General features: G+C 39.2%; 1 protein-coding gene across 1 annotated transcript; it reads right to left on the bottom strand.

Annotated features, from left to right (window-relative positions):
* Positions 1-1,533: 1,533 nt before the first annotated feature.
* On the bottom strand, positions 1,534-19,957 carry LOC129764442 (glutaminyl-peptide cyclotransferase-like). Its single transcript, XM_055763521.1, has 3 exons — positions 19,450-19,957; positions 1,954-2,743; positions 1,534-1,893 (listed from the first exon to the last, which is right to left on the bottom strand). Exons 1-3 carry the CDS (start codon positions 19,537-19,539, stop codon positions 1,706-1,708), a joined length of 1,068 nt encoding a protein of 355 aa, XP_055619496.1. The 5' UTR covers positions 19,540-19,957; the 3' UTR covers positions 1,534-1,705.
* Between the last annotated feature and the right edge of the window lie 3,727 nt (positions 19,958-23,684).

Raw genomic sequence — 23,684 nt, 5'->3', positions numbered from 1 at the left:
AACACTTTCCAACTTCATTTTATGATGAGGCGTAATATTATCACGCTTCCGTATATCAACACTGGCAGCTATATGGATAGCGTGGACGTGTGAAATAGCTTTGCAGACCAGCCGGCCTTGGTTCGATCCCCATTGACGTCGTATGATTTTTTCTTGTGCAATCCCAAATCAAATGAGAAAAGAAAACAGAAAGAGATGTCTGCTCGCATACATACAAACCTTTTTTAAGCTTTTAAAACAGTTAACGGCAAACTGAAGTTGGACAGAAACCCGCAAATAAGAAAATAATGTCGAGCATTTTTTATATATTACAATATTACCAGTATGCAGTGATAACTTCATCCTGGTGGAAGGAATGATCCTAAAACAGGAAAAAATCGATCGCTCACAATTTATGTGCGTTACTCACAGAATACAGATTTCAACGAAGAAGATAAACGATCTGAGAGAAGTATGGATGTCCGACCGGCATACTCAGAGCCTCTTTGCACAGTACCAGCAACTACTGAATTTGTTGAACCAATTAGAAACGAGAAACTTACAGATCAGATGTAATGTATTAAAAAAAATTATTTTATGTGTCCATGTGGAAATTATCTCTACCCCCTTCACCCTCCTTACCGTGGACAAAAGAAGACAGTTTCGTATCCCCTAAACCAACCCCAACCCCTCTAAAGTTGTCCACGTGATATGTGGACAGCCCCAAAGAGAAATCATGAGCTTTTCCCTTTCACCGGCGAATATATGAAGAGCTAGTGTGCGCAAGTTGGGAAAAATCTTGGTGCGATTGAGCCACACTCACTTTACTCTTGGAAGCTCGAATGTGCGAAAACCTGTGTCCAGCACTGAAGCGCGCTGATCCGCACTGCCATACTGGGGAGTACACTGAAGAGTGCATTCCCATTCGACATACAATCCACACGCACTTTTCACCTCGGTTTACTTCTTTCAGCGAACCATAGCGCTAAGTTAATTGAAAACCACTTCTGTTTTTTTACCTATGCGCATCCAGAGCGCCAGTCAGAGCGCACAGGTAAGGCCTCACCAAAGTATACTCTCCAGAGAATTTATCCGCTGCACTGTGCGAGTTTGTGCGCTCTCTCTCCACTTTCTAGCGTGACTGAGTGTTGAATGAAAAAAATATCTTTCATCATCAAAATATCTTTCATCAAAAATATCTTTCATCTTTCATATTTTTTCAATGAAAAAAATATCTTTCAAAAAAATATCATTTCATCAAAATATCTTTCATCATCAAAAATATCTTTCATCATCTTGCGCTTGCACTTATCTTCTTCTTCTTCTTTGTTTTTAAGAGGCTTTAAACTTTGCAGTTCATTCGCCTCTATGCACTTATCTAGAACTAGGGTGATTATAGACCAAAGAGGAGCGTTTTCGTTGACGATGACGGAGAAGGTGGGTGAATTTAAGTTTCTCTTCGCATCACAGAGGAAAAAATGGAAATTTCTTCATAAATCGATACAGAGATCGTGGGGGAAAATTGCATTCGGACAGATTAGTACTATTATGGAATAAAATTTTTCAAAACATATATTTTTAAAGTAGATCAAAATGCTACATTTTAAACGGTGCTACGGGACAATAAATAGATTAGCAATTCGAAAAAAAAACATATTTGCATAAATAAATCTTTGTATGGAGTAGTGACTAAAGCTTCTTGAGTATGGTTGGCTTATTTGAACGTTTAATCCAAACAGTTATTCAATGATTTTCCGTATTTACTGTTACAATAAGTTAAGTACTCAAGCATAAAAACCCGAAAAATCATATTTATGTTTTTAATTGTTTTTGAACTTAGGTTTATTTCATTGTCCTCTGGTTTGTGCCAGTGTTTAGGGAATGGAATCGGAATAAGATGGAGAATTGGTATATCTGAAAAACAAAATGGTGTTAATCTCTCCACTTCCTATGTAATTAATTTATGAAACATACTTCGTTTCAAGAATGGCAGATGATCGTCTTCTATCCGATTGAGGGCCACTTTATCAATGAACATTTGGTTACTTTTTGGGTCCTTCAGCAGAAGTCTACTTTTTCGCAGTGATGATTCAATGTTGCTCAATCTCCGGTGGTAATTTTTCGTGTTATCGAAAAAACTATAAAACTTGGGATTTTCTCCACCAATCAAATCCAACAGCACCATCAGCTGGATCCTATCAATCTCTCGCATGGACTTTGCGAGAGTTTTTGAAACGTATGGCATCGTGGTCCACTTCGATGCCAGATGACGTGAGCCGTAGAGTGAGTCTGCTGCGGACCACTTGCGGAAAGCTTCTTCGCCGTCGAAAAATATCAGCATCAAACTAAGATCCGTGTTATTTTTGAGCAAATCAAGTGCCGATTCGGTTGTTTTTGCCAAGTTAAGCATCATCGCGCACGGCACGGCAGAGTCTACGGCACCCACGAAGGCATGCTCCCGGAAATACTTGCTATCGTAGTGGCATGCAAGCGTTAGATATTTGTCCGCGGTCGGATTTAGTTTCGCGATTATGTTGGAAAATTTGAGTCTCCCAAAATGGGGCGTTTTGCCGCTGAACTCATCCAATTCAACGTCGAAGTGGAGCTGATTAAGCTGTTCCACGATGTATCGTTTGACTTCGTCATGACTTGCGGTACCTACAATTCTTGGTTTGAGTATCCTCTTCAACGTTTGCTGAAAGTTGGTCTCGTTATTTGACTGAGCCACGACTCTCATCTGGTCCACTGAAAATTGTGCATCGACCTGTGGAAGAAAGAACTTCATATTAGGTTTGTATTTATCATTTTGAGTGTATGCGGACTTTTCTAGCAAGAGAGAGTGTGAGCTTATAACATGATTTTCCTAAGGGAATGTAGTATATAGACAGAATAACGACAATATATATTGAAAACAGATAGTTATGATTCAAAAAACAATGCTAAGGGTGCTCATACACTGTTTGACCGAAGCCAAATATTTGACTCTATTTGACAGATAAATTTTGTCCAACGTGTACTGATCAAATATATTCTACACAAAACACGACAAGCAAATATTCAATTATTGGATGCCTAAAATATTTTTTCAGTCTGTTCTTCGAACCTGTCGGTATATGGTTAGGTTACCTTGAATATTTCACCATGTTCGGTGTTTGATATTGTTTACTACTGTTGAAAATTGAAGAGTGGCAAACAAAATAGTGTTTGTACAAATATCAAATCAAACCTTATCTGTCAAAAAATATCAAATATTTGACCTCCGGGTAAACAGTGTACGGCCACCTTAAGAGAAGTCACCCAAAATATTGAGATCGTTGCAAGATTTGCTGTACCAAACTTTGCCCGAACTCTATCACAAAAGGGAGTATTAAAATGAGCATAAACATAAAATATAAAACATAAAAACATAAAAGAACATAAAACTATTAATAAATGTGGGTCCCTGAAGAAGGTCGGTTAGTTTGAATATTAGGTACTGTTTGCTCTCTCTCTATCAATGGTACAATCCAGTTATGATGATAGAAGCATAGTGAACAGTCGTTGTGGGATGAGATGGCTCCTGCGTTCTGTATAGATAAAATAATGAAAAATATACATGGAGGGTGAATGAATAGTTTCTTCATTGGCATTTTCGCTTCAAACTAATTAAAACACGAAAATAAATTCGTCAACGCGGATTCAAAATTTTCCTCGTCACATAAACCTTCCTTGGGCGCAGAAGAACATACAAAAAAAGATAACCGGACGACCGATGCGTAAACAAATATTTGTGGCGATTGATTTAAGTATATTAGGCTGTCAAAAAAGTCCTGCGGTATTTTTTTTGAATTTTCATTTGTTCATAAAATTAGTTACAATCATCTGTTTTAAGTCAAATATGCGCCGTTTTGTTCGATGACTTGTTCCCAACGAGATGCCAACTTCATAATACCCCTGTTATAGAAGCTCGCTTCCTTATTGGCAAAAAACTCGGATAGCCAATTTTCACAGGCCTCTATTGTGGCTAACTTCTGACTACCTAGCTCGTTCGCCATGGACAAAAACTGGTGGTAGTCACTTGGTGCAAGGTCCGGACTATACGGCGGATGCAAAAAAAACCTCCCATCCGAGCTCCCGGAGCTTCTGGCGCGTCACCAAAGAAGTGTGTGGCCTGGCGTTGTCCTGATGGAAGACAATGCGGCCTCTGTTTATCAAAGATGGCCTCTTCTTCATGAGTGCCGCCTTCAAGCGGTCCAGTTGTTGGCAGTACAGGTCCGAATTGAGCGTTTGGCCATAGGGAAGCAGCTCATAATAGATTATTCCTTGACAATCCCACCAAACACACAGCAGAACCTTCCTGGCCGTTAATGAGGGCTTGGCCACCGTCTGAGCCGCTTCAGCGGGCTTCGACCACGACCGTTTGCGCTTCACGTTGTCGTAAGTGACCCACTTTTCATCGCCAGTCACCATCCGCTTCAGAAACGGGTCGATTTTGTTGCGATTCAGCAGCGATTCACATGCGTTGATACGGTCAAAGATGTTTTTTTGCGTCAACGTGTGTGGCACCCATACATCGAGCTTCTTTGTGAATCCAAGCTGCTTCAAATGGTTAATAACGGTTTGATGACTTATCCCCAGCTCTTGGCCGATGCTACGGCTGCTACTACGTCTTTCTCGGCGAATTCAGCGATTTTGTCGAAATTTTCGACGACAGGCCTTCCGGAGCGTGGCGCATCTTCGACGACCTCTACACCAGAACGAAAACGTTGAAACCATCGTTGTGCGGTGGAAATGGAAACTGTATCGGGTCCATAAACTGCACAAATTTTATTGGCAGCTTGAGATGCATTTTTGCCTTTGTCATAATAGTACTGTAAAATATGTCGTATTTTCTCTTTATTTTGCTCTATATTTGCGACACTATAACTCACGAACGACTTAACCAAACAAAACACTGTCAAGGACTTATAGCGCGCAAAAATACCTTTCCAACTAGCTATAGTATGATTCGATACAATGAATACAACTAGAACTACGCGCTTACAACGACACCTCGCGGAAATACCGCAGGACTTTTTTGACAGCCTAATATAAATATAAAAAAAATCAGCTATGAAGCCGTTTCCAGCACTATGCTCGCGAAAATACCGCAAGACTTTTTTGACAGCCTAATATAAATATAAAAAAAATTCAGCCGTTTCCAGCTCTATGCTACCAGCTAGTGTTACATTTACATTTATACTAGACATTTTGCGAATTTCAATTAGGCTGTGACGTGTGCATTCTACGTATAATAAGTCTCAATATTCCCCACGACACTCCTAAAGGCTGATTTAGATTTAGAGTGCCTGTTCTCTGTTCACTGTATACTTCAACTAGAGCGCTGACTGGCATCGTCTAAATCAGCCTTAACGTTCACACTTTTTATGTTGATCAGTGAAATGTCAATTTCCCATGAATTATATTGACCCAATCTCACGCATCAGCAGGTGACAATAAGTTGATGCTTATTCAGGTACCTTACCGTTCAATGAAGAGTGTCGTTTTTCGGTATGGTTGTTGTCAAGCCACAAGAACACGACAACGCCATCGATGCCTTCTCCCACATTCATTACTCATTCCCTCTTGATTCCCTTTATATAATGACTACTGTTTGCATATTTAGCCATCGTGAACATAAATGTAATACTTATGACAGACATACAACTGTACTTGCGCTGTACTTCGAAAAATGTATGTCTGTCACCATGTACAGCGCTATAACCATGCAAGCATCTCGGTACAATCGCTGTATCTGTACCGACCTATTTCACTGTTGTACATGACTACAGTTGTACTGTGCGCAGCGCCACAATCGGTTAGTGGTGGGTAGCATGAACAAACTGAATCAAAACACTTGGTAAATATTCTTTTCATTGACTTTCTCTTGAGTTAATAACTCAGTTTGGAAACTTGTTTGTTGTGTTTGATAGTTCAGACGCTAAATAAAAAACTCATTGAAACATGTGGTGAAAATTGGTCGAATTTCTGATTGTCAGTTTGACATGTGGTGCAATGTACAACCAAAGTATGTCTGTCATGCTACGATGGTACCTGTACAACGCTGTACACGTACAACGCAAGTACACATTTGAAAATCATCTGTCATCTCTGGTAAGCCAATGCTGTAGTATCAAGTTTATCGTCAGCAGCTCACACTGTGTGAACCGACAAGGCGAATCAATCAATTGTCAAGCGAGTTCACCGGCCCAGTAGCCGCTCACTGTCAAATCAGCTACTAGCGACGTATAAATGGGCCTTAAAGCTTGAAACATACGGAATCCGTATCACTGCTCATTTTACAGTGACAATCGTAGTGGGTGCATCTGAAATCTTTTGACAAATTATTTGGAGCCTGTATCTTTCGGAGGTGAAAATTTAACGTTGATCCGTTTTGTTTTGAAAAAGTTGTGAAATCGCTGAAAGTGGCTAAATCGACCGTGTATGATATGCTGAAACGTTTCCGTGAACGTACAACTGTTCTTCGGATGGATCAGGGGACGCATCATACGGAACTTACGAACCAAGTTTCTCGTCACAAACAACACAATGGACTCGAAAATGTATAGGAAAGAGTACTTGCAGAAACGTCTCCTACTGTTTATTAAGGCGCATAAAGGTCTGGCCGTGTTTTGGCCAGATTTGGCTAGCTGTAATTACAGTCGAGTGATGCTTCAGTGGTACCGTGACAATGGGGTCGGTTACATTGAAAAAGACCTCAACCTTTACAATTGCCCTTAATTCCGCCCAATCGCAAAATATTGGTCATTTGTCAAGCGGAAATTAAAGAAGGGTGTCAAAGTGATTCGGGATGCTGCAGACATGAAGAATTCGTGGAATAAATGGCCGCAGAGGTTGACCGTCAGAGAGTCCAAACGTATCCGAACAAAAGTACGAAAATTCAACAAAATTGTAACGGAATATATTTTAAACTTTTTTTTTGAAAATAACAATAAATTATATGTATTTTAATATAAAAATATTTTTTGTACCTTAAATCAATCCCGAGATACAACTGGTTTTGTGATTTAGAATTCTAAATAAATAAAACATTACACCCAAAGTTAATTTTTAGCACATGTTATGGCATCCCGATTTATTACATTGAATGAGCTGAACAATCACAGAAAATGTTCTACTTCCCAATACATGTATATCATTTGTATAATATATATGCTAGAGCTAATATGAGTGAGCGAAACAGGAGACACATTTAAATGAAAGCATATGAAAGCCTTTCGTATAGTTTGCCAAATACACGGCCCAGACAGAAAAAAATATATTCTCGTTCATGTTCTTCTTTATCCTCTTAGAAAACACTATCCAACTTCATTTTATGATGTGGTGTAATATTATCACGCTTCAATATAACAGTACTGGCAGCTATATGGATAGCGTGGTCGTGTGAAACAGCTTTGCATTCCAACCGGCCTTGGTTCGATCCCCATTGACGTCGTACGGACTTTTTTTTGGTATAATCCCAAATGAAATGAGAAAAGAAAACAGAAAGAGATGTCTGCTCGCATACATAAAAACCATTTTGAGGCTTTTAAAACAGCTCATTTGCGCATTTGACCCTCCAGCACACGAAATGGCATCATTTCTGATAAAGATGAGATGTTTTCAGCCAACGCTAGTTTGGGTGTACGAACTCACGGCAGAACATACAGTGTCTTTCAGATTAAACGCTCACGCAAAAAAATCGAATAATTCCTTATAAAAAGCTTTTTTCGCTCCGTGTATGGTCGGGACGATGATATTCGGTTACTCGTTCAGTCTGATCGGATGGTTTTTAGTGTCAAGATGTACAACTTACAAGAACGTGTATTTTTAGTGAAATCATATTACTCGAGCAACCGAAGCCTTAATGAAACTTTGTCCTCTTAGGGAACAAACGGAACAAACAACAATTCTCGTCGACGATTACTTCCTCTGGGGGTACTTGAAGAACCGTTGCTATGTTAATAAGTCACGAAATATGGAGGAACTTAAAGAAGAAATAACTCGGATTTTCAACAGCATCGAAGTCGTAATGTTAGAGTTGTGCATGAAGAATTTTGTTCACCGTTCAAAACGCGTTAGCGAAAAAAAGGGGTGGTCACATAGAAAATGTCCTAAAATATAAACCTTGCTTGCGCGGAAACGAACCCAAAAAAGACAGCTCAAGTCGATCGATTCATTCTCGCCAGAAAATTCGATCCGTTGTAACAGGCACATTCGCACTTTTGTCGTCGCTGACGCCTATACAGCTCGTATGGATATTATTTTACTACTTGTTAGGGTTAGGGTAAATGATCTTGGTTTGTCCAGTCGAAAATATGATCATGGTTTGCCCACTTTTTTGAATGCTCTAATTCAGTGCTCCTGTGTCAAATAAGGCCTTCGAATGTTTCGAAACATATAAATGAAATTGCCTTTTACATGATTTATAGTAGTTTGGTAGTATATTTTTACGAAATCACATGTTTTAAAGGATTATAAAATACACCTTCTATTTGTGTCAATGCGCCCCTCATTCGAGCTAACTTTTAATCGATCACCAGATGATTATTTGGCACGTATTCAGACCTTTTTCTGGATGAATCAATATGATGACAGTAAACTCAAGCAATGATAAATGCAACATCTAATTGTGAATTCGAATGTTTTCATTCAAAAATGGAGATTTCTAAAACCGGACAAACCATGATCATTTTTTTGGGCAAACCATGATCAGAGGTGGTCAAACCATGATCATAATTCTTCTTTAAGGAAAATCGTTAAAAAGCATAAAAATTTGAATAATTTCAACACCTTATGGTAGTATTAGCAACTAGAGACTTGGGGCTTTTCAACAAACCCAAACTCGTATCGATTATGTGTGATTTTCATGAAGAAAAATCGATTTGCATTTATTAGTTGCGTAAAAACACCCCAAATTGGACAAACCAAGATCATTTACCCTACTCTGATTTGTGGTATGAATTGCTCCATGGCTCGAAATTGACTGACTGCTCCTCGCTGTTGGACCTCGTTTTTTATGCAGTTTGACTGGCTGATAAATCAAAAGGGCTGAGGCTTGCGATGCAGAGTTCGCTACTTTTCAGGGACTGAATGCCTAGCGATTTGCACTAAGTTTGGGCGATCTTGAATCGATATTCAGAAGATTGTTTTTTTTTCATTTCGATTTCCAATTTTTTGGATCGATTCTTTGTACTCGAAGATATCGGGATGATCGATTTTTCCGATCCCAGAAAAACTTTTTGCAAGTTTGTTTTGTACACTAAACATTGATTCAAATCTCACCAAAGAAACCTAACAAATTTTATAAATATTTGGATCAGAAGTAGTGGCAGCTAGTTGGGGGCGCGACGTAACGATTTTAACCAGTAACTCACACGATCACTGAGCTGGATTGTGACATAATTTCTAGCCGAAGAGTTATCCTCAACTGGCGCTTTAACCCAGAATCAGCTTCGGTTAAATTTCAGGAGTATGGCATGGCTTTAATTTTTATTTTTTTAAGTGTTTAGTTTATTCAATTAAATTGTTCAATCACGGCACGAGTTCAATGCCCTGTAAAATACTTTTTTCCGGAATTTAAAGTATTTTTTTGCAGGCTTCATGCTGAGGACTAAACAAAATGCTTTTGATATTTCAATAGAAATATGATTTTTTTTATTTCCTGTTCAAAAAAGGATGACTCTCATATTGAAATTGTAGATAAATTGGAAAAAAAGATTTTTGAATTTTCAAAGAACGATTTCCTGATTCCGATTCAATCAGTGAATCGATCTTTTCACTGTTTTGAAAATTGATTCACCAAGATCGATCTTTTTATAAAGATTGTCCAATTTTATCAAGCATATAGAGACTGTAGTAACATAGAATGCTTCATTGAGCTATAATAGGAGTTTACAAAGTTATCGGGGTATGTTTGTTTATGTCGCACTACTTAAATACCCTTATTAGGCCTCGTACACAAATAACTCAATTCGTATAAATCCGGGTTTTGGACCCCCTGCCCCCTACTTAATTTCCTATCTCTAATAATTTCCTATCACTAATACACAGTAAGTAACGCAATCACGACCACCCGACCACCCGACCAAATTTAGAGTTATTGATTGCATTAGGTTAAGTATTTTGTAAGCTGCATGCTACATTTATCTGATTTGGAAAATCAAGCGCATATCAGAAATAACGGATCGAAATTGTTTTGAGTGATCAACGGTAACCCCACATAGCATAAAACTTTAACCTCGTTTTTCTCCAAATAATAATTGTGTTACTAATTCCGATCTAACTGAACACCGACCAATTGGTCCCAACAATATGTTTTTCGTGGGTCTTCGTAGCCACATTGGTTGCGCGTTCGCTTACCAGCGATCGATCGTGAGTTCAAAGCTCAGGACCCTCAATTGACCATCTTTGTGTTGTTATAGAATAACTACGTCCACGCAACAATCATCAGCGATGAAGGGCGATCCACGGTCGTATGAAGATCGATTCATCCATACAACTGCTCTGCTCTGCAAGAAACATCGAACTGTTGTGCCAATAATAAAACAACAATGATCATATCAACTGTCTCTGCGGCCCAGTGGTCTATCTGAACAATGGAAGAACAGAAGGAATACTCTTACGCCTAAATTGCTACTGTGTAATGCATCATATGCAATGGCACAGAAGGAATACTCTAATCTGCCTGAAAATGGCTACTGTGGAATGTACAATTTATAGATACGATAAGAAACATGTACACAGCTAAAATGCTAATGAGCCTAAATGAATAAACAAATGGGTTAAAAAATATGTTTTTTGCTCCTGGACAATCGGAATGACAGTCGCACTAGGCTATTATTTTATCGAGATACTTGACAATATGACCAGAATGTGAGACATCTTTGACATCAAAATTAGATAAATTTAAATGTTGAAGAAAACAAAAAAGTAGTGGCTAACGGTAGATAATGCTTTTAGTGATATGTTTTCTACGATTGATGGACTTTATGCCAACTCGACTGGTCATTGGCAGCAACACGTCAGACTGCAGTGAAGTGTTTGTGGGTGTAAAGACATTGGATATTTAACCCTCCTATACTCGCGCATACGGTCTGACAGACCGAGAATCAATGAGGTGGTTGAATTGAATGACTATTAAGACTGAATGAAGTTGAGAAAAAATATTCTCTGATTTTTTTTTCATTCAATTATATCATTTTATTCAAATAAATACCAATAACAATTAAAAATACACAATAGCAATATTATAGAGGCACAGTCTGTGAGTACACTAGTTACGACTTTGCGCGCGAGTACAGAAGAGTTATGTAACTTTGCATACTTGAGATCTTCTAAAAAGAATTAGACTACTTTTTGAAAAGGGCTACAGGATGAACAGGATTTGTTTTTTTTTATGTAAACTAACAATTTGTTTGAATGTGTTGTTTTCACATAAAAAATATAGGGTAAATGATCTTGGTTTGTCCAGTCGAAAATATGATCATGGTTTGCCCACTTTTTTGAATGCTCTATTTCAGCGCTCCTGTGTCAAATAAGGCCTTCGAATGTTTCGAAACATATAAATGAAATTGCCTTTTACATGATTTATAGTAGTTTGATAGTATATTTTTACGAAATCACATATTTCAAAGGATTATAAAATACACCTTCTATTTGTGTCAATGCGCCCCTCATTCGAGCTAACTTTTAATCGATCACCAGATGATTATTTGGCACGTATTCAGACCTTTTCTGGATTATAACACTTATAAATATTGTAAACATCATGCTTGCTCACCATTTGTATCGGATTTACATAGCTAAATCATTAAATTAACGCATTTTGATGAACTCAATTCTGATCATGAGTTGTCCAATTCAATAATGTTGTTTTGTCCACATGATTTCTATGGCAACCGCTTGGCGCGCTGCAGTTTGTTTATGTTTGTTTATGGTGTGCTTCGCGCATAGCAGAAGTATGGTTTTTCTGTGTTGATTGTGTTGAGGTGAACACTTCTAAAATGCCCAAGAAAAGGCAATATTCTGAAGAAAGCCTAAATTATGAATGAATCAATATGATGACAGTAAACTCAAGCAATGATAAATGCAACATCTAATTGTGAATTCGAATATTTTCATTCAAAAATGGAGATTTCTAAAACCGGACAAACCATGATCATTTTTTTTTGGCAAATCATGATCAGAGGTGGTCAAACCATGATCATAATTCTTCTTTAAGGAAAATCGTTAAAAAACATTATGGTAGTTATGGTAGTATTAGCAACTAGAGACTTGGGGCTTTTCATCAAACCCAAACTCGTATCGATTATGTGTGATTTTCATGAAGAAAAATCGATTTGCATTTACTAGTTGCGTAAAAACACCCCAAATTGGACAAACCAAGATCATTTATCCTATGCTATAATTCGTATAATATATTTCAAAACAGTCCCAAAAATACAGTTCAGGTGTTCGTATGTTTAACCAAAATAATTAGTTTGGCGTCTATCGCCTTTTATCTAACTGTTTGAACATACAGAACAATGCTCTTTGCCGTATTTTCCATGAGGCCTTTTTTCAAGCATGGTTGACAACTTTTTTATAGAGGAGATGTTTAAAACGCGCCTGCCAGGCAATTTGGCCCGCCGGATTTTTTCGTAAACTAGCAAGAATAGAAATGCAATGGATAAAGGTATCGTGCTAGTCAATGATAGAATCCTACCATGCAAGTTTTACATTTGTAACATGCTTTAAAAAAATAAGAAAAATAATTTTCTTTGGAAGCAATTTTCGATGTAATTTTCTACATCATTTCTATAAGGTTTTTGTTGCTTGAAACCGATTCAGAGGCGATAACTGTGTCATATTTATTGAGTCGAGTTCCCAGTGAATATCTAAGATGGAGAAAATGGTAAGAAAGGATTCATTTCCTTCTCAATTTGATATTTTCCGCATCAGCTTACCATCGGGCAGTATGGCATACCCTCGATCGGGGCAGTTTGCTCGCTTTCGTCCGTAAACATTCTCACGAGAGAAATAGCTTGTATGTGAGGGATGCCAGATGATTTTTTGACGTAGAACTACGTCTTACATTAAGGGTGCCAAATCAGAAAACAGGTCACGTTTTTATGAAATAAAGTTAACGTTAATAACTATTTTTGCCGCGAACGGATTTAGGCGATTTACATACTTAACGAATCGGAAATTCCCTAAGATTTGTTTAATATGCTATACATTAGAATCTCCTGGTTTGTAAATGGTTAAAATACATGAAAACTTTAAGTGTTTCCATTTTCCCATATATTTGTTCTGTCCATATGTGTGCTTCCCCGAACAGAGCTGTCAGTAACGAGCAACTTATCGACGAGCAACGAAGGGGAAATCGGAGGGTTCATAGTCTCCGTGAACAAAGGAAAAGAAGAAGAATGAAGGGGAATATTTGCCTAGAGTATAAACAGTGGATCTTGCTGAGGCAAACTTTCATTCGGTATCGGACTCTTGAGCAATCCAGTTCACTTTGCTTTCGTTGCGCTTCGATCCAAGATTGGACCCCACCAGTGGTAATTCAACTTGGATATCGTCGTGTGGTTTTTCCAGTTCGTTTTTCGCGTTATTCGTATCGTGTGTTTTTCTTTCCGCGTTAAAAATTGGACGCTTCGAGTAGTGTGTGTTGAGTAAGAAGAAGAGGAAGGCTGGTTCGAGCACTGCAAAAAACGAAGCGTCGTCCAATAATGCACGCGATGTTGGTGCAGTGAAAAGCGCTCGCACTGAACCGAGCCTTCGCGAGTGTGACACCGCATCGAACAACAGCGAAGTATGTGACTTCGGCGCGTCGGTCGAAAATGTAAACGCCGTTACCCTGGCAGCAACCAAAATCAAGCTCCCCCCGCAGGTGGTGAAGGCGGTTGCTCTTGACAAACTTATCAGCGAATTCGCATCGATGGGTGGTACAGCAGAGTACAAGCTGTGTGGCATAATTCAGTCTTTTTCCAAGCAGTTAACATTGTCTGTTTTCCGTCATCATAAGGGCTTCGTTGGTGTCTTTGGTGCGCCAAAAAATTATTTGGGGAATTTCAAGCATCTTGAATGTCTCACTGGAATGTTCTAAGTTATTTGAGTTTGCGTGCCAGTTGCAAAACTGCCTTCAACTAGGATTGCATTTGCACTAATATTGATCATAATGAAGCATTGCTACTGTTTTCGAGGTTGTTACTAACAAAAAGAGTTTATTTCGCTTGTTTAGTCACCAAGAAAGTTCTGGAATTTTGTATGTGATTAGATTTCGCTTGCCAGTAACAAAACTTGCTCCACTGAGGGTGACAGCTGCGCTTCTCTCGAACATAAGAAAGTAATGCAACTTTTTTCGATGCCAGTAATATTAACAGAAGCGTTTCTTTTGAGAATAGCGCAAAATGACGAGAAGTGTTTATATTCCTAGTAGTTTCAAGCCACCAATGTATGGCTCTGTATGCATGCTATGGCGAACGCTTGTTTGGCGCGTTGTCATTGTTGTTTTTTACATACGGTGCCAAAGATATATTGATATAGTTATGAGATGTGGAATAATTGTGCTGGTACAACATGTATATAATCGACTGTAGCCGAGTCTATGTCAATTGCGATAAAGGCCACCGGAATAGCGTTCGAGGTAAATTTTCAATGCATTGACATGAAATAAATTGCGACATACGATCAGCTAGTGTATTGTTTTTCGAGGGCAAGAATGAATCATCAATCAATTATCGTCAACGGATTCTACAATGAAAAAACCATTTCAGAGATTATTCTACTAAGCAGTTGTTTCTAAAATTCCACAGCATTATAGAATAATATCCGAAAATATAAATAAGCGACTTATATAACAGCTTATATAACTTATATAACAGCTTATAATAACTTATATAACATCGTAGTTCTACGTCAACAATGCGGTCGTATCTTGGATACAACCACCTACAATTTTTTTCAAATATGAGCAAACCATCACGATATTTCTAAATCATGTTCGATAAATCACACAAACAATTGTTTTCACATACTTTGAAATTACCTCAGTATGTTTTCACAAAATTAAATGTCTTGACAACGAAAACATGTCTTCACATCTGACATCTATATTATGTGCTCAGAGAATGCAGGAAAACGAGAGCGCGGACTGGAGAATTAATGCACGAATACTGGGAGAACACGCTCACCGGAGGAACGGTTTCTTCTCTTCGCTGGTGGGCATGAAGGGAATAGATTGATGGAATCTATTCTTACAAAATAAAATTCGAAGCACTTTTGTTATTCAGGCAAAAAAAAACAGAACGATTACAGATGACTAAGGGTTAACTAAAGGGTGTGTCACATCAAATTGCATTACGGAAAAAACGCTGTAGAAATTTAATTTTTAGGAATTATATCTTCAGCTTTCGCTAATAATCAGATAAGAGTGTATAGATCACGTTGACCATGCTTCACTGTCAGTTTTTCGTAAATTTGGAAAAATTTCGTCGAACGAAAAAGAGCGTCGTGAATTAATCCTGTGCACTCATTTCGAGAATCCGGAGTTGTCACATCGGGACATCGGTAAGATGCTGGGAATCGTCCAATCCACGGTCAGCAGAGTACTAAAACGATACTTCGAGAACCTAACCATCGACCGGAAGGTGAAGAACGGCAAAAATGGATGCTCCGTCAGTGAAAAAGATCACAAGCGCGTAGTTAAGCAGTTTAGACGTGATCCGAGAAGTTCGGTCCGGGATGTCGCCAATAAGCTGAATTTGTCAAGTTCATTCGTCCAGCGGACCAAGCAGCGGGAGGACCTGCGTACATACAAGGTTCAGAAGGCTCCTAACCGCGACGAAAGGCAAAACATGGTGGGGAAGACGCGAGCCCGGAAGCTGTACACCGAAATGCTGACGAAGCCGCATTGCCTGGTAATGGACGACGAAACCTACGTCAAAAAGGACTTTCGTCAACTGCCGGGCCTGTTGTTCTTCTCCGCAGAGGACAAATTCAGCGTTCCGGAGGAGATTCGCAAGCAGAAACTATCCAAGTTTGCCAAAAAATACATGGTGTGGCAAGCGATCTGATCTTCTGGCCGGATCTCGCTTCGTGCCACTATTCAAAGGACGTGTTGGAGTGGTACGAAGCCAACGGGGTCACCTTCGTGCCAAAGGAAATGAACCCGCCCAACGCGCCGGAGCTTCGCCCAATAGAGAAATATTGGGCGATTATGAAGCAGGCCCTCCGGAAGAACCCAAAAGTTGTCAAATCGGAGGCGGACTTCAAGAGAAAATGGATTTCTGTTAAAAAAAAACTACAACCTGACGTTGTACAGAACCTTATGGACGGGGTAAAGAGGAAGGTGCGAGCATACGGGCTTGGGCTCGAAGTATGAATAAAAAGAAAATGCCAAAAGTTGTTTAATAGTTTTTATTTTACTGTCTAAAATTTTCAAAAGGATCGATCTACTGGGCGAATTTCTACAGCGTTTTTTCCGTGATGCAATTTGATGTGACACACCCTTTAATCTACGTACTGACGTGGTTGTTACCAGTCTTCCATGTTTCACAAAAAACACTGCGTCCGGAATAAACATGTCCACGCTGCTGTTCACAGTTTTGTGTTTGAGTACAAACATGATTTTTCCGTACCTATGTTAGAAAATGTGACATGTTTGTATTCGTGGTATGTTTGGACATACGATGTTTAATCTCAATGTTTCACATGATGTTCGAACATGGTGTACAGTTTCTCTTGCATTTTCACCCCAAGCACCGGCAGTGCGTAGAGTAGAAGAAGCGAATCGGACACCACACCACCACCACTCAACGCGTGGTGTGTTGGTATGTTGACATGGAAAAAATGCTTTCCTTTCATGACAATGGGTGCTTCATCAAAAATATTGGGCAAATAAAATAAACCTCTTTTTCTGTTCTGAACAAAATAAACATCGATTGATATGAGAGTTTTTCACATTTGATATCATTATTTAGTGCACGCATCAATTTATATATTGAATTCATGTAACATTCGCTATTATTAGCTATTTGAACAAGTACTAAAATTGAATTATTCAGCAGTGACATGTTAGGCGTGACGCTAACCACTCGACCACGGGAGCAACAATTTTGGCTGGATCTTTGAATACAAATGGCCAATACTGCTTGTTCGCGACGATCGCGACCCGAGCTATAAAACGAGCGGAGAAGAGGAGAAGAAAGGATGATGCAATCGCATGCACACATAGCATATGTAGTGCAGTGTAAGTGTAGCTTTTAGTTTTTTCCTTCATTCAGTTTGTGATAACATCGAGAAATTAATGGTGTGTTTTAGCCGCTGAAATTTCTCTGCTGGTTCTGCTGTGTGCCGCTGAAGGTTGCATCTAAAACTAATTTTTGGGTATTTATTTTTTTGGTCAGCATTTGTACGACGTCGCCCGCTATGCAGTCGGCTCCCCAGACTTTAATTGCCAACATGCACGCAAAAAAAAATAGAAAGCTTCTTTCTATTCAGAGAATGTTTTCTTTGAACGAAACCAAGGATTAGACTTGCAAAATGTACATGAACGATCTATAAACTTTTACTTAGTCGCGGCAATACATACACACACTCTTTACAGATACACGGGCCGAAGGTTGTGCAGTCCACTGATGATTCAACAAGAGCCAAAGGTTGTACCGCTCATGACAACTCTACACGAGCTGATGATTGCGCCGGCTAGTGATCATTCTATCCTGGATTCCTCGAGTCGAAAAAGACGCACCACGCTAGATATGGGGTACAGACTAGGGGGTCGTTGCTGATTAACGGTCAGCTGCATCCCAATAGGAAGTATCCCATGTCGGGCACACGTACAGAGCACTGAAGACTGCAACATCCCAATTATGAGAACACTTGTAATACTAACCTCGAGCCAACCGCGAGTAATCGGTTACATATTACTAACATAGTTGTAAGCAAACATTGTCAAAATATTGAACTCCCGGCCCCGTTAGGCTGACGCCATATGAGCCTTAATAAATGCATGAACTTATAGCCTCTTAGTTCGTGCAATTTTTGAAATGCGAACTAAATTTCAAGTTCGTTTCTGTGAAAAAGTATTCTACGAAGAAATGTTTTGGGATGAATAATTTCTTTCCGTGTATGAAAAGAAACGAAACGAAAACAATGAATACTGCAACATCGGGTGATATGTTTGTACATGATGTTCTTGAATTATAAACATCGTGTTTGTTTTCACATGTCTATGTTTGTGTATCATTGTTCGTGTTGGGGATAGACACTCAACACTAGCGAGAATCATGTTCGAATTCAAACAAAAACATGGAATTTTCACATCGCGTGGACATGTGTAAGTGTTTTTCGGAAGACTGGTTGTTACCTTAATTTTTAAGAGCACGGTCAGGATAAATCAATTCTCGCTTAGGGAGTGCGTATTACACACTTCTCCTATAAGTACCGTTGTGTATTATTCATGGGAGCACCGTTTGGATTCATCAATCATCACTAAATATTAAAATTATTTTAGAAAAAGTGTGAACCGATATATTGTTTCATAAAGAACAAGATTAGTATACTTCCTTGCTGTGGTGACAGTGAGCAGACAACGACCGCAAAAGGTTAAACTAATGATTCGCATTGAGAGTTTATAAATAAAAAAAAACCTGCTGCTACGATAGAACGGCTTTTCACAAATGTCCTACTCATTGATTAAATTCCTGGAACAGCTTCGAGGGTATGGCATTGGGTGAGAAAATGTGCCTTGGCTTTCCTTCGTTTCCATCTCCTTCACCGAACTAGGGGAAACTCGAGGAAGACAAAAGGAAACGGAAGAGTTTCCCGTATACCGTTCAACATTAGTTTACGCCTTATCAGCACCTTCGTCATCCCCGTGTGGGACAATGAACATCTTTTTTTTATGCATCCGATGGCTCCGTAGATTATGTGACAATATTTATAGATTGGATTATCTTGTTACGACTTTCTCCTACGTTTTGCCTCATCTGAGCTGCAACATCCATAGCACTAGCATATTGTCGTCATAGTGAAAACAAGAATTGGCTAGACGCAAGTTTCTCACCCAACAATTAGCATTTAAAGATATGATCAATGAAACAATCTGTTAGGCGCATTGTTGCGGAACAGCATGCGAGGTAATGTGTGACTCCAGAATTAATTTGGTTAGAGCATTGGTAACACTGTGACGTAAACGTGGTTGAATGAAGTGTACAATCAACTGTTTTAATTACTTTCACTGTGAATCTCTGAAATAACCAGATATCCGGGGTTGTCATGTGCTCGCAATGCTTGCAAGAATGGGGTGAGAAAACCTGCTCAGAATTTGTGATATCTCTGGTAATATGTTCCAATCGTTCTCATTATTACCAATACACTGCTTTGTTAGTGGGTCGAACAAACAAATAAAAATATTTCGCTAATAATAACCACCATATTTCGATACACCTGAGTCTTGCTTACCTGTCGAATGGGCCACTGTGTGAAGGTCAACAGCGTCGACAGCAAAAGTAAATGCACGGAACAGCATGTGTACAATCTCCGGCACCACATCGTGTGAGTGAGCTGTTAAGATGACTTATATAAATGTTTATTCACCACACTATGCTACTAAAGAACTAATAATCGATGAACTGTGAAAAATTAATATTTATTATCCAGAGCTGAGCGAAGGACGCTGCTGCTTTTATGTTGACCGGCGGCAGTGGAGGTTTGTTTTGATGCTATGTTAATATCGCCGGGTCAGGTCAGTTCAAACAGGTCAACGCTACATCATTTGTTATCACCCAACTCGTAAACACTATTGCACTCGTGATATCTCGCAATGCCACGCTGCAACCACTGAATCAACAGGTAGAGAAACACTCGCGCGCACGAAGTATTGTTGTGTTTTGTGTATTTTTCAAATATGAAGCTTGTAGTCAGTGTGGTTCCCAAGAAATCGCGTCTCTCCGCGATGACGTTCAACAATCGAATGAGCAGCGAAGCTTTCGTGTTCGCCTACACACCCAACATATTGCGTACCAAGCCGGCTGAGCTTGGACGGGGTAGGGGCAACAACCATATTCTCTAGTGCCGCTTTTCTTAGTATACTGATTTTTTATTAACTAGTGAGAACCCTCCCTTCATTCACAATTTTTATTTTATCTTTTCGTGGAAAACCTGGAAAGGGGACAAGCTTCAATTGAACGAATTGGGAAAATATAAACGGTATCGTATCCGATATTCAAGAGTTGAAGAAAAATGGGTAAATTGAAAAATCCCAAAACACTTCGTTAGGAACGGTCCACAAGCCGGAACATCGTATTTAGAAATGAAGAGTTCGAAAAGGTGAGTTTCAATACTGTATGGAAATTTCAATTTTTGCACTCAATGCCATGGATTTTTTGGCTGAAGAGTGTACCATAAGCAGTAACAATTGCGTCGCCTAGTTGCAAAACCGGCCATCCCCAAAAAAATAAAAAAATTACAGAAAAGATGATATTCTGTAGCATCAGGCCAGAATGATGTGAAAAATAAATCTCTTCGGTTATTAGTGACGTTAGGCAAGGGTGTTTGAAAGTGGTGTTTCAAATGGCAGGGGCAGGTAGGTAGTTATTCAAACTTTCATTTTGGATTTGGTCGCTTTTGCAGCTCATTCTGGAGTTGGCCGGTTTTGCAGCGAATTAGAACTGAAATATCGTTATAACTCGCTGTGTCTGTTATTATATCCACAACTATTGGATTTTTCGGGATGCAAATTAACCAAAACTAAATGTATTCATGAAAAAAAAAATATTCTGAATTTTTGTTGAGGAACTCAAACATCAAGACGATAAAACTGACTAGAATAATTTGAAAAGCATACTCTTGTGGCATTATCGTCTTCGACAGGCTCACCCATTTTTTCTCGAAGTCCTACTTCGTACCTCTCTTCTTTCCTGCTTCTTTCTCCTTCAGCAGTTACCGACCTTCGTTCTGTAGAAAACCTCCCCTTGAACCAGTACCGTCTTATTATGCATAGTAATAGAAAAATCTGTTTAAGGACGAATTTGAATTATCATAGAGCAGGGGTTTTCATTCGAATAATCGTCTTTCTATATTCGATTAAACGAGCGAATATTTCATTTTCATTCTGTTCGCGTGGTCTATCGGGTTGTCGATGTTAGATGGTTGGATAAAAAAAAGTGTTGGATTAAAAAATTTATGCAGCCAAATTCTTAACCTAAAAATGAATTAACCCTGAGAAAGATTCCTTCTTTCATTAATCGCGATTACAGTGACAATTATTCGATATATTCATATTTTGATTTTAAATTATTCGATACAAAATTACTCGATTATAATTTCAGATATTCGATTATTTGAATTGATCGAACGATTAATCGACGTCTCTAGGCACTCTTCCAATCCAGATTAGTGTAGTCTCTTCCCGGCTTGAGCACCGTTCTTTTTTCCGAGAGAATGCCGTCGAACTCTGAAGGCTGAACGAGGATCTCCATGTTCCTCAGTTTCAATTTGGCAAGCGCATGATCTGGAGGGATGAATGAATGCCAGGGAATGGGGAAAATGATCTCCACCTCTTTCATTTTTATAGGTACAGTTGCCTACTATCTACTTACAGTTTGATCCGGGATCTTTGGCAGATCCAATTTCTTCTGACAGTCAAAGCTAAAGTGAGTAAATCCGCCCTCTTTTCTTTCAGAAGAAAAAAAAGACGGGTGGGTAATGTCGGGGACATAACCGGAGTGACGTAGGACTATACAAACGGAACAGCTTTTGTTAAATATATATTTTAAATATATTGTTTTATTTTCTTCTCCTACGTGAATACCTACCTATCTCCCTGAAAAATGGATTAGTTTACTGTTTACTCTTTATGAACATGTTGATGGTTCTGAAAAGAACCTTTGGTGTTGTGTTTTTGTTATCACTCGATATTCCCATCTTGTTCGGTTAAACCTTCCTGTTTAGCTATTGCGTTTGCCACTCGTCACAGCTTTCACAGTTGGAAAATTTCTTCCTATCCAGCTTGTACATGTTGTTCAGTAAATTACATTTAATGCGACGTGCCGGAGAAACACTTTGCCACTCACTGAAACTAATTGTTGCCTTGATGAGCGCCGAACCGAAGCTGCTCTGTTCTTGATGCGGGTTTCCTGATTGTCGTGAGCAGCTTTGCAAGCCAACTCGAGCACTCCGACGGCCGAAACTCTATAATCGCTGCTAGGAATATTGGTGCTCCGGCACCAATCCGTTCGGCCTAGTTACCCTTGCGGAGCAATCAGTGAATGCGACCAACAGGGAACTGGAGACCTGCACGGTTCGAGTGAGACTTTGCCTTTCCCTTAACTTGTCCTCCTTTGTTACGTCCACGATGCCGATGCCGTACAACCACACGGGTTTACGGTTTGAAAGAAAATAAGATATTTTTTTGGGGTCCGCGTGTTTTATACTCTAGCGGTACACACTCACAGAATAGAGACAAATCGGCAGACTCAGCCAGAGTGGCGAGTCCAACGAGACGAACGAATGAGCGTTAAAAGGGAGCGATGGCAAAAAAATACATTCATTACGATTTGTTCGCTCGTTGGATTCACATGCAGGCTAAAAAGGGTCCTTTTCAGGATCACAAAATTATCTTCAATCTAAAGAGTTTATTGTTTTGTTATCACTCGATATCCCCATCTTGTTCGGCTAAACCTTCCTGTTTAGCGATTTGTTGCCACTCGCCACAGCTTTCACAGTTGGAAAATTTCTTCCCATCCAGCTTTGTGACATGTTGTACAGTAAATTACATTCAATGCGACGTGCCGAAGCGCCACTCAGTGTCGCATTGGAGGCGATTTTAACCTGTAATTGAACATTTGCGATGACAGTGGTACAGTGTCGACTTTCAATGTGGGGTCATAATTTGGATCTCTATGTTTACAAAAATGTCCAACTAAATAAGTCGCATTACATGTCCGTCCAATTAGCTAACTGTCGAACTAATTGTAAATTGCTGTACTTTCAATCTGGAAACAATTCAAGAATTGGTGAAAATTGAATAATCAGGAAAGTCCCCAACTATCAATAAGCTCAGAACAACTGCCAAATTCACATACTCATCAGATCCTGGCAAACAAATTATGAAAAAATCAATTTGTGTTTTATTATTATTTTGGATAATGTTTTAGAAAGCATTGAACTGTATTTCGTAAACTCTTTTTTGGAAGGTTTAATGGCCCTGAAAAGCGCCTTGTTTTATGGAATGGTTCCAATTTAGACAACTTAGTACTCGTGGTTTTGAAAAAAAAACCATTTCGAATGCCCTCGATGCCGCCTTGTTCTGGATTTGCCACCAACGCAGTTTGTATAAAGAACAAACTTTTTTCTTCTGCTACCTGATGCCGTTTTGCGATTGCGTTTGCCACTCGCCACTCGCTGCAACTGCCTGTTGTCTTGATGTCCACCGAACCAAATGTGTTCTGTTCCGAATGCGGGTTTTCTTATCGTCGCGAGTAGCTTTGCCAGCTAACTCGATCACTTCGGCAGCCGAAACTAAACACGGTTCGAGCGGGATTTTGCCTTTCCCTTCATTTTTCCTCCTTTACCATGTCCAGACATGGCTGCTTGGGTTGGTTTGTTGATGTGTTGTGATGCGAACCGATGTGGTGTACGGTTTGAATGAGAGTGATCGTTACGGAAGGAAGGAAGGTCTTGAATTATAGAGACTT

Source organism: Toxorhynchites rutilus, chromosome 2 (genome assembly GCF_029784135.1).
Source record: "Toxorhynchites rutilus septentrionalis strain SRP chromosome 2, ASM2978413v1, whole genome shotgun sequence".
NCBI lineage: Eukaryota > Metazoa > Arthropoda > Insecta > Diptera > Culicidae > Toxorhynchites > Toxorhynchites rutilus.
This window is presented reverse-complemented; position numbering and strand designations above follow the sequence as displayed.